This window comes from Manis pentadactyla, chromosome 2 (genome assembly GCF_030020395.1).
Source record: "Manis pentadactyla isolate mManPen7 chromosome 2, mManPen7.hap1, whole genome shotgun sequence".
Classification (NCBI taxonomy): domain Eukaryota; kingdom Metazoa; phylum Chordata; class Mammalia; order Pholidota; family Manidae; genus Manis; species Manis pentadactyla.
Genome location: NC_080020.1, coordinates 95,256,593 through 95,269,158, shown reverse-complemented (window position 1 = coordinate 95,269,158; position 12,566 = coordinate 95,256,593). Strand labels below are relative to the sequence as shown.

Genomic DNA, 12,566 nt, shown 5'->3' with positions numbered 1-12,566 from the left:
AAAAATGGCAGGACTAGAATTTGTTTCCCATTCTGACAGCCCTTTAAATTATCTGAAGACAGATGGCCAACAGACACATGAAAAGATGCTCCACATCGCTAATTATCAGAGAAATGCAAATTAAAACTACAATGAGGTATCACCTCACACCAGTAAGGATGGCTGCCATCCAAAAGACAAACAACAACAAATGTTGGCGAGGCTGTGGAGAAAGGGGAACCCTCCTACACTGCTGGTGGGAATGTAAACTTGTTCAACCATTGTGGAAAGCAGTATGGAGGTACATCAAAATGCTCAAAACAGACTTACCATTTGACCCAGGAATTGCACTCCTAGGAATTTACCCTAAGAATGCAGCAATCAAGTATGAGAAAGATCAGTGCACCCCTATGTTTATCGCAGCACTATTTACAATAGCCAAGAATTGGAAGCAACCTAAATGTCCATCGATAGATGAATGGATAAAGAAGATGTGGTACATATACACAATGGAATACTACTCAGCCATAAGAAAAGGGCAAATCCAACCATTTGCAGCAACATGGATGGAGCTGGAGGGTATTTTGCTCAGTGAAACAAGCCAAGCAGAGAAAGAGAAATACCAAATGATTTCACTCATCTGTGGAATATAAGAACAAAGGAAAAACTGAAGGAACAAAACAGCAGCAGAATCACAGAACTCAAGAATGGACTAACAGGTACCAAAGGGAAAGGGACTGGGGAGGATGGGTGGGTAGGGAGGGATAAGGGGGGGAGAAGTAGGGGGGTATTAAGATTAGCATCCATAGCGGGGTGGGAGAAAGGGGAGGGCTGTACAACACAGAGAAGACAAGTAGTGATTCTACAACAGGTTGCTACGCTGATGGACAGTGACTGTAAAGGAGTATATAGGGGGGACCTGGTATAGGGGAGAGCCTAGTAAACAAAGTATTCGTAAGTATTCGTCATGTAAGTGTAGATTAATGATTAAAAAAAAAAAAATGCAGTTCCTATGTGGTGACCTCTAATGAGTTCTACACAATAATATAAAGGACATATAAAAGTGTAGGCAAAGGGTCTGTTTGTGTTTATACAGAGGATCAAAGCCTAATTTGGCTACCCCGAAAATGAACTAAGAAACGATATGAAAGAGAACTTCCAACATCAGCACTCTCGGGAAGACTCATGCCAGAAGATGATCATCAAAAAACCCCAACAAAGATCCACGCACTGCTACAGCTGTAGATGCACTCATCCCACCAGCTCCTGGACTTGCCATGGGAATGAAGGAGATATCTAAGCTGGCCTGTGCATACAGTAAAACAACAAATTTGACTGGATCTATACTGTTGGAACTCAACCAAGAATTAGGAGAAGTGCAAATTGTAGCGCTCCAAAATCTTACAACTACAGACTATTTACTGTTAAAAGAACATATGGGATGTGAACAGTGCCCAGGAATGGGTTGTTTTAATTTGTCTGATTTTTCTCAAACTATTCAAATTCAGTTAGATAATAACCATCATATCATTGATAAGTTTTCACAAATGCCTAGGGTGCCTAACTGGTTTTCTTGGTTTCACTGGAGATGGCTGGTAATTACAGGTATGCTTTGGTTATGTAACTATACTCCTATTATGTTAATGTGTGTGCGCAATTTAAGTAGTAGCTTAAAATATATACATGCTGAAGTTACTCTACAAGAAGATATGTCAAAGAAATAATCAATCTTCCCATGTTTTCTCCCGCCTGCTACTTCTATAGCTTTTCTTCTTCCTTCCTAATTACAACGAATTCTTAAATAGAATTCGTGCCTCATATCAAATTTACCGAGTATCATAACTCCTCCAAGTGGTAAAGATACCTCAAGACAAATGCTGGGCATAGAAGCCACAGGGCATAAATATGCAAAGAAATAAAAAGCTAACCATTTCAAACAATAAGGCTTCTCTCTCACTTACCAACTTAACATTTCCCTGTGTGGCCCCGGAAGATGACTGGTTAGCCAGAGACGGGTAAGATTCCTCAAGGGAGGAACAACCTAAGACAGGCACAGTCGCTGGGGGGTCATCAGGTGAGAAATTGGGGATCAACAGAGGTGAGGCTTAGAACCTCACCCCCCCTGTTCTGAGAGAAATCTTCTGCATATGTGGATGTTTTATTGCCCTTGTCTAGCTTGGATTAACACATAGTCTACAGGCACACACCTGATCATCTACATTTGCTCTCTTACAACACTAAACTATGTTTTCTACCTTTATGTTGTATCTACCTACCACCTCAGCATCTTATTAAAAATAATAAAGAGAGAAATGTGGTATCCACATATAAATCAAGTATAAAAATCAAATGTGTATTCATATTTGAACTGACTGTTTATAGTTCATAATGCATGAGCAAAACCAAAAGTTTCTGTGATGACTGCCCTTGTGCTGTTCACCATGTAACTTATTCACTATGTAAGAATTTGTTCTCCATGTAAGAACTTGTTCGTTATGCTTCAGAAGATTGGAGACTGACGAAAATTAGGCTTGGGGTGGATTAATGATTGTGCATTGAGCATTGACTCCCCTATACAGAATTTTATTGTTGTTAACAACCATTTGATCAATAAAAATGAGAGATGCCCTAACAACAACAACCAAGAAAAAGTACACACTTCCAATTGTAAAATAAATAAGCAACCGGGATGTAATGTATAGCATAAGGAATATAGTCAAAATATTGTAACAACTTGGTATGGTGATAGCTGGTACTTAGAATTATCATGTATATAAATGTTGAATCACTGTGTTGTACACCTGAAACTAATGTAATGTAATACTGTGTGTCAACTACCCTTCAATAAAAAATAATTATCTAAAAAAAAAAAAAAAAAAAAAAAAAAAAATTATCTGAAGACAGTGTGTTTTCTGAGTTACTTTTTCTGGGATCAATGTCCCAAATTCCTTTAAGTGTCCTTTGTAGTTAAGTTTCTTGGCTACTCTAGCCATCTTTGCATGAATGATTTTTACTTTGATCAAGTCCATTTAAAAATGTATTATCCATACTAAACACACTAGTCAAGATAAGGACTTATTAGCAGAAATACATATGATTTTTGGGTACGAGTATCATCTTCTAGGAGAGAAAAATATAGTAAAATCACATGACAACTTATTATATACTGAGTACCATTTATATTTATCACATTCACCTTGATGCACATGCCAACCTACTCTTCCAAAGTCACCCTATTCTTCTCTACTCAAAAGCCTTGAGTGGTTTTTCCAGCTCACCCAGAGAAAAAGCTTACACCCTTACAAAGGCCCACGAGCCTGTATGCCCTGATGTCCTGTTCCTTCTGCGCCTCTTCTACTCTCACTCTCCCCCTTGCTTACTCTATTGTAGCATAAGAGCCTCTCAGATGTTCCTTGGCCTTCAAGCATGCCCAGCCTCAGTACAGGCCTTTGTACTGCCTTCCTTCCTCTGCCTGGAATGCTCTCCCTCTCAGAGATCCGATGGCTCATTCCTTCATTTCCTTTAAGACAAATGTCATCTTCTGAGACCTACCCTGACTGTCTTGTGTAAAAGAGCAACTAACTTTCCAATATTATTTATGACACTTTCCTTGCTTTGCTTTTCATAGTGTTTACTGCATCTAACATATATTTTATCCATCCATCCATCCATCCATCCATCCATCCATCCATCCATCCATTCATCCATCTACCCATCCATCCATCCATCTATCCATCCATCCATCCACCCACTGATTGATTTATTGAATGCCTTTCTTCCTCTCCCTAGAGTATAAGGATAGGACTTCCCTATGTTTTGCCTACTGCTGTATAATGCTACCTGGCAAAGGAAGTGCTCAATAAATATTTATTAAATGAATAAAGAGAGAAAAGGAAGATGTAACCTGATTAAGCACATTATACAATATAATGAATGGAAGATTCTAAATTAAAACTTGTAATGCCTGAGTTTCTAGCTTTTGACACATGACGGAGAAGTATTTCATAAATATGAGGGATTAGCAAACTCTACTAACAGAATCTAGTATAAACAATTTTGACTTTATGGTAATACTAGTGTTTAATAATAAAAGCGATAACTAGAGTATCTGAAAGAAAATTAGCTAGAGAGGATGATTAAAGAAAGAAATATAAATATTAACACCTACCTTAAAATATTAAATAAATGCTTTAAGGGGTCTGGGTATAATTGGCATTCCAGTAAGAGTGGAATCTAGAGTCTGTTGCTTTCTAGCTATGTAAACTCAGGCAAGTTACCTAACTATTTTGTGTCTCATTTTCCTCATGTGTAAGTGGGTATTTTAACAGTAACTACCTTTATAGTGTTGATGTGATGATTAAATGAGGCCGTGTATGTCCCTGCACATATATTAAATGTTAATTTGTATTAGCACAGTATCTGACATAATAAGCTCTCAACATATATTAGCTATTGTTATTATCACCAAATTATAAACTTTTGGTAGCTTATTCTGAAAATGACTAAACCACAGGTATACCTGGTGAGGACCATTAACATCAATTTTTTAAAACTATTATAAATTAATTACCACATAAGAATCCAGCACCTTTAAAATACATTTATTCCAGTATTAAAGTATTATATGTTCTGGTACTATAACAATGATTTTGGATTTTGTTTGTAAGTCATATATAATATAAAATTTGAATATCTAACTTTATAACTTTAATTCATATTGAATTCTCAATCTTTCATCCTTCCCAATATACCTGAGAGATATGGCACACTCCCAATATGCACAGTGCCTCAGAAGAGCAGTAATTCTCCACTCAGTGAGGGGAATGTGGTAAGGTGAGGTGGAGTGGGTTGTCCTGAGTTGAGAATTACTAGCTCACAAAAATTATTAGAAAAACAAAGCTGTGATTCAGAGGCAAGAAACAGAGTTAAATCTACAGCAAAACATCAAGTATATGCCACAGATCCATTTCTTTAATTTATACTTAAAATCTCTTACTAGTGTGTTTTCTCCACTGGAGCTATTCCACAGCCTCATTCGATTATCTGTACCAACAGTGAGGAGGTGAAGCCCATCAGTTGTAAAACATAAGCCATTAACTTTCCCATTATGAGCAGTGTTTGCTGCAATGAAAAATACAATTCACTTTATCTCTTTTTGTATTCTGCACACATTTAATGCTTGATAATATAGTTATTTAAACATAATGAAGGACAACTATCTGAATTAAAATATATAAATTAATTATACTTAAAAATTAATCACCCCCTTGGATTGTTTGAATATGGCAAGCTATGTAAATAGAATTACAGAAATAGAAGAAAACAGGAAAATCGAAGGGTAAAAAAATATTGCCAAATATAAATAACTTTTCTTTATAGAATAAGCTATGCTATCAAACTCAATTAAAACACATCCTCCAACATTAAAATTTTAAACAACTTTCAAACTTCTTAGATACTATTTCCATTTTTAATCTAAAATCATTCCATGGATTATTAAAAACCAATACTACTAGTATTTTCTATAAAAAAACTTTAACAGGGAAAGGATAACTGTTCTAGTCTCAATGAAAACTTTTATTACTTTCAAAATGAATGAGTTTGAGAAAGCATAATTCTCAATAGTTTGGTGATTTACTTAAAGATCATTAAAATAATCATAGGTTTTATATAGTTCATCCCAGTATATTTCTCTCCCAGAATTAATTTTGAGTCATAATTTTAACCTACAAAGAAATTAAATTCTATTGTAAAAATGCAATAGAAATGCAATAGAGGTACTTTGACACCTGGATTACAGCCAACTTACATTTAACACAACTTGCAAATTTTAATTGGACACAATGGCCACAAAATGTTACTATTCCTTTAATTTACTGTAACTTCCTAAGAGGCATTGAATTTGTATTAGTTGACTTCATTGGAGGAAGAAAAGGTAAAAAGTTAATCCAGAAAAATTTCTACATTTGAAATATCAGAGGCAGATGAAATGCCATCCTTATTTGTATCTTCAAGAAAGACAAGCAGAATTTAGTTTTTGTAACCTAGAAATTGATTTATTATGAATGCCTTTTTAAACTATAAAATTTGTAATTTATCCATGTAGTTTTACTATTTAGTTTCAATTCAAAATTTCCCATATTAAAAATACTATCATTGTCATATTTCTATATTAGTGTATTCTTTATTACCTGATTCAACAGCTTGTGACTTTTTTCCATTATATTGATCAAGAGTAATCAAGCAGCCTGATGCTCTTCTCACATCCCATAATTTTACTCTACTGTCAGCACTGAGAAGAAATAAATGTTATAGTGACACACATATAGCTAGGAGAGTGACTACCACTCACTCACCTTTCCAGTATCATGGCACACTGAGCTCTCATCATATTAACACAAATATTTATGTACATTTGAGTTGCTGTACTTTTGCCTTTTCAGCAAATATTTAATAGTCAACAGTAGCACAAAGAAGTGAAAAATAGGGGAAAAAAAAGGTAACTTTTTTCAGATCTTAAGGACAGAATTCTGCTGGTTTTGGTGTTTTTAATGACATCAGCATCATTCTCCCCAAGGACTAGATAGGCTTGGAACTTGTTCCTTAAAAGTTTGTTATTACATCCTTTCTATTGTTTGTTATTCAAATATTGTCTAGATAATTAGGCAGTTAACTAATTTCACTTTGTTTAGGAATACATTTGGCATGAACTTGGTGTTTCCTTTTTATATGAAAAATAACAGGGAATAAGGTAAGTAATATGGACAGTGTATTTTTATATGGTTTCCTGTACCTCAACTAAATCTTTGACAGGTATACTAAATTTAATGTCTTCTAGAAATTGGACACTTTCATTTTATTTCAAGTAAATGAAAAGAAGAAAGGCAAAACCATGATCACACATCAATTTCAGCTTCTAAACTACTACTAAAGAAATATAAAATAAATCAGTTCAAGCGATGCTATTATGTCCTCACAAAGACCTCAACAATATTCTAACCAATTAGGTTCATCTAAGCTATTTTAGTTAGAAAGAACAAATGTTGCATTTTATAAGACTATTTGTCATTTATAAACCCTGTATATATATATGTAAAGGTTTATCGCTTCCTACAATCTTGATTCTTTTCACAGATCACCATAAAACCTAGCCAACTAGAATAGTCAGCAAACACTGGCATTTGCCATTCTCAAACTGGTTTTCTTTCTTTCCAGCTGGGGAAAATGTCTGCAATGGGATGAGTGTGAGGATTTCAATCTCTTCTGAAGCAAATTAAATTTGAATATATCTGACTCCTAACTTTGACTGAACTAGGTTTATTCTGGTACTGATTCAAATTCCTGGGTTACTCTGAGAACTGACAGCCTCTTAGTTTCCCTCTGATTTGAGAAAAACCAAGTTAGGCACTAACAACATAAATCCACTCTAGCATGAACCCATAACCGGCACCTGGCTGCTCAACTTCACATCCTCTTTAGCCAGCCTTCTTACAGATACATTCCAGATATGGTTCTACTTCAGAAATCATAAATATCAATGTATCAATGTTATATTATGTAAACTATAACAGAAGCTTCTTTGAGGACTAAAATATGACAGAGAGAAAGGGCTGGCAGCTTTACAAAAATCTAATCACATCTCTTCATAAAAATTACATTAATAATTTTTGTAATAGTTTTTCTGCAAAAAGTTTTATTAAAATGTCTTATCAAAATCTTTGACTACTACTTCCCATACCTTTCGGTCTTTCTTATTCTGACACTCATACTTCTATCTCATTAGGTCCTTGATCCCTCCTATAAGCCTTTTTGTGATTTTGTTCCCTTCCTTAAACTCATGACAAACAATTTTCAGACAATTGTTTAAATCTGTGTCACTTAATGTTTGATTTATGTGGCTTAGTACAGATATGATCTACACCTTCAACTGAGGACACAATAGTGGCCAGAAATCCTATGTGCCCTTAATCAGCTTCCTCTCCCATTCATAAAAAATCTCACCCCAAATTTTTACTACCTTCCCTCAAAATTGCATCACTATTCTAATATTTTCAATGGATGAAATCAAGTCCTACTCCACTAAAAAAGCATTAAGACCATTAGGTTTGCAACTGCATTCACATATACTTTTCCTCCTTCCATTTAGTCTCACGATTACCTTCATGTTTCAAATCAAATCCCCTTCTGCTTGGACCCTTAATACCACCCTCTCCTGCCTATTCAAGGTCCTGATGCATGAGTTATTTGCTCCATTTCTTATCATCACCAATTTCTCTTTACTGGTACAGTCTCCTCAATATTTAAATATGCAAGATCTTCTAACAAAGCCCCCCACATCCCTTGACCCTGTCAGAGTTAAGTACTCTTGCTCTCTTTTCCCACATTACACCTATCAGAGATATGTACCTCCACCAAAGCATTTTTCAGGATGTCCTATAGTTGCTGACTTTTTTGACTATACTTCTCTTTGGTTCTTCTTGGACTATTACTTGGTTACCTGTATCCTTAACACAATGCTTGGCATTTGGTATGCAGCCATTAAATTTTAGTAAATTGAATCAATGAATGGAAAGATATATTAAATTAGATTCAAAGTAATTCTGTATTAAAGAAAATTAATAAAAATCCTACTATTTTTAAGTTAAAAGTGCTATACTTTTGTATACAAAAATGACACAACACAGTTGTTTTACAGGTTGTACTAGCAGATTTGCATTGCTATATGGATTCTCTTATTTTCTGTGTAAAAGATGAGCACCTTCAAGACAGTCAGAATTAGGATTATTGTGCAAAGGAAAATTTCTGTTCGTGATGTGAATTAAAATCTGTAAGTCAATTATTTTATTTTTGAGGGCTTAATCAATAACTAAACATGCATTTTGCATAAATGTGGTGTTTTCAAGATGCTTATTATTATACTTATTACTTTTTAATAATTTGGGTTTTACCTTGCAGTTGCCAAGATATAATCATAACGTGGTGACCAGGAAACTGCCAGTACTTCTTGTCTGTGACCTGCAATTACAACTGTATGAAAAGTCTTGCAAAATATTTGAAAAATCAAAGAATACAGTTCAATTAACTGTTTGATTCCAAAGGAAGTGAAGACTAAACATTAAAAATAAGTTGATATCATTTTTTCACATGTATAATAATCTGTTTAATGTGAAGTCTATGAGGCATTTCTCACACATGGTATTTTACTATAAAAGGTCTTATTTTGGTTTGAAAAGAACAGAGCAAGTGAGTCTTGCTTTTTAAAAACAGCGTTTGCCTAGTAAGTCAAATCAATCAATAAGTGATGTAGCTTAAGCTCACTTATCTCCAAAAAAGCCACTACAACAACCATACAAGATAAAAACATTCTAAAAATAAAACTGTTCCCTAACTTTTCAGAAAGCTATAACAAAAAAATCATTTCAATTCACAACTGCAAAAAAGCATTCATACAAAATTTTTCTTCTAGAAAGCACAAGTTTAAGTTCTTAAGTGATTTGATTTCAGGACTTTCGTTCACTTTCACCTAACTGAACTATTCAAATCAGGTATTTTCATTTACCACTTAGCTTCTATTGACAGAAATTCATGATAATGTAAAACAAATGCTATCCAGCTCACCAAGTTTTCTTGATACATTATGTATTTCTCAGAGATGAAAAAAATGTACATTTGAGTTACATCCTATCTTTTTATTGTTTAGAATTAGATGATTTAATACTGATAAAAAGTAGCAAAAATAATTTAAATTAATATACCTTTACTGAACAAAGTATTTCAATACCTTTTTCTAAAATATTTTTACTGAGAAAAAAAGCACCTCAGTATTAAAAATGTTTATTCAGACAGAACAATATTAAACAATGCTCATGGGACAAATGTACTGATGTAAACTTCATAAGTAGTTTATTTTTAAAACTGTTAGAAGTAACACAAGGTTTTGAGTTAGATTTTCCATATCCTTTGAGTTCCCCCTATGGCCACTGTTTATATAATGTCTCCTGAATAGTTCAGTTTTATAAGAATAATGCACAAAAGGATCTTTATTTCCCTGCTGACTTTTAACAGCTAGCACAAAATACATCAATCATGTCACTTACAAAGAATACATTGTTAGTAATGTTTCTTTTTATTGAATAGTTTACTCAAAGTAGTTGTTGTTTCAAATAAAAAAATACCCTGTAGAATGTGGGAACAGGATCCAGACTTTAAGTCACAAAGTTGTACTTTGGGCCCTCTAGTACCAACTGTAAAAACAAAAACAAAAGTGATTTAAGATATTTTTATTATACATCATCAAAATAAAACAAGTAACCACCATTATGAATCATGACATTTTCTCTGCCTCCATGCAGAAATATAAACATGTATGCTAAAGCCACATATCAGATCATTTTTAATGTAATTAGAACATCTGAATTTTATTATACTTTAGTACTGAGACTCTTCACTGTGCTATTTTTTACATTTAATTTTGAAATAGTTATAGACTCAAAGGAAATTTTAAAGATAGTACAGAGAGGTCCTGTATACCCTTCACCCAGGTTGTCCCAACTGTTATATGTTAGGTAACTATAGTACAATGTTAAAACCAGGAAACCTGTATTGGTATATTGTGTGTATTAAATAATGCTATTTTAATACATCAAGCAAGCTTATGTAATACCTTAATTTTTCCATGTTAATGATATACTTTTAATCACTAGTTATAGTTTCACAGAAACTCTAGACACAGACTGAGTGGGCTTCAACAACAAGTTAGTGTTCAGATGAAGTGGCTCACTGATGTCTAAAGGTAAAGAGATTCATGCAGTGCTTCAGAAATAATGGAATCACAGAGATCTGATGCCAGAAAGACATCTTTTCTTCCTCATGCATGTGAATTTTTGTTGCAGGTGTTTTCATAAAAATGGATGATTAATTTGAAACATATAATCTTAGAGAAAAGGAAATAATTTCCTTTATTGTTGTTTAATTGAAAAAGTTGCCACATTTTTATTCATGTAAAATTTTTGGAACTTTGGTGGTTTAAAAGTAACTCTTTAGGGAACAGAAATATACTTTCTTTATCTTTGAATACTAGCTGCTAGCATAGCGGCCAACTATTGTATAAGTCTGGTAAACTGAATCTAAATAGTAGCATATACCAAAGTATTTTTTTTTAACTTTAAAGAATTGTGATCTTCATCTGGGTTAAAATATCTACATCAAAATTAACTAGATATTGAAATAAAATAATACATGTACAAACCTGCTACCAAACAGTGCTTGGTGGCAACTGGAGACATATGATGACAATAAACAGTTTCTTCAAAATTAAATATATCTGCAGTCTGATAATCAAAAGACATTTCAAAAGTGTAAGTTCTAATTATCAGGAAAAATATTTACTAATTTTCACATTCTTGGCAGTTTCAAATGGATTATTTAGTTGACTTAACATAGGAATATAATACCCTCAAAACCTGATTAATTTTAGATCCTGTGATATTTATAACAGTCTTTTCCCTTTTGTGAGAAAAATAGTTTTTCTTTAATGAATCTCAGAGATTAAGAACGAACAACCACCTGGCTCATATCTTCCTCTCCAGTTCATTCTGGGGGACTTCAGTATTTACATAGGTGATCTAGCCAATACTTTGCCTCTCAGTTCCATACCACCTCAGTGATGACACCCAGGACACTCTCATCACCTAGAACTGCTGCTCCTTTGAAATACATTTCAGTTATATATTACCACAATATTCTACTATTTTCAGCATTTTCCCCCACAGCTACTTCCAAGACATCCAAATAACACTCAGAACTGCTATCAGTTCCTCCTGCCTCCACTTCTTTTCCTTCTTCAGCTTAGATTCCAAGGTCCCGTACTTCAGCTGCCAGTATCAACTCCTTTGTCATTCATCTTTGCATTGTCAAGACCTTAATCCTGGATGACTCCAAATGTCTGCCTTTTCTGCACCCCATATCTAGGTTAATCTACGACTTTTTCTATAAAGGGTCAGGATTGTAAATATATTAGGCTTTGAGGGCCAAATACTCATTTCTGCCCTTGTAGTGTCAAAGCAGCAACAGTCAACAAATGAGCACGTTTGTGTTCCATTAACACTTTATTTACAAAAAGAGGCCAGGAGCTCAGACTTGGCCTGTGAGCTGCACTAATCTGTACTCTGCTCTGCCCAGGTGAAGAAAATCTTACAAGAGGGCACACTGGTATCACTCGTCTCAATTGGGCTTTCAGTATTTCCTGCCAATCCTATTATATTTCACTAATATTCTCCGCAATATTCACAGTTATGTCAAACCTTCTCCACAAACACTGCCACTCTGTGAAGACAGGTGACCAGATCTTTTACTTCAAAGTAAAGATAGGAGTCATTCAATGAGATTCCCTTACTATCAGTGAGAATTGATAGTCTTATCAACTAACCTACAAACACATTTGCTTTCATTTATCCTTTTTCCTCCCTCACTCCTGTTATCAAGGAAAAATCATCTTTCTTCATATTTAAAGTTAATCCCCCTATGTTCAGATTCCTTCAGCACTGTCAGAAATCTCACCCCATATATTATCTCCTGGGTATCTATAA

At 34.2% G+C, this 12,566-nt stretch overlaps 1 protein-coding gene and 1 long non-coding RNA gene across 8 annotated transcripts in view; both read right to left on the bottom strand.

The window, feature by feature from the left end:
- The window catches only part of LOC130681673 (uncharacterized), a 219,089-nt gene that overhangs the window by 22,326 nt on the left and 184,197 nt on the right, over window positions 1-12,566 (bottom strand). The gene's annotated exons all lie outside the window — the stretch shown is intronic.
- Window positions 1-12,566, bottom strand: part of ERCC8 (ERCC excision repair 8, CSA ubiquitin ligase complex subunit) — a 48,553-nt gene that overhangs the window by 11,920 nt on the left and 24,067 nt on the right. For 4 of the 7 annotated variants that reach the window (XM_057494942.1, XM_036901779.2, XM_057494946.1 and 1 more), the window contains 5 exons: window positions 11,228-11,309; window positions 10,155-10,223; window positions 8,928-8,994; window positions 6,171-6,271; window positions 4,976-5,100 (listed from right to left, as the gene is read on the bottom strand). In XM_057494942.1, coding sequence (XP_057350925.1) covers window positions 4,976-5,100; window positions 6,171-6,271; window positions 8,928-8,994; window positions 10,155-10,223; window positions 11,228-11,309 — 444 coding nt within the window. The remainder of the gene's footprint in view (window positions 1-4,975; window positions 5,101-6,170; window positions 6,272-8,927; window positions 8,995-10,154; window positions 10,224-11,227; window positions 11,310-12,566) is intronic. The other 3 variants (XM_057494955.1, XM_057494950.1, XM_057494952.1) reach the window with 1 other exon arrangement.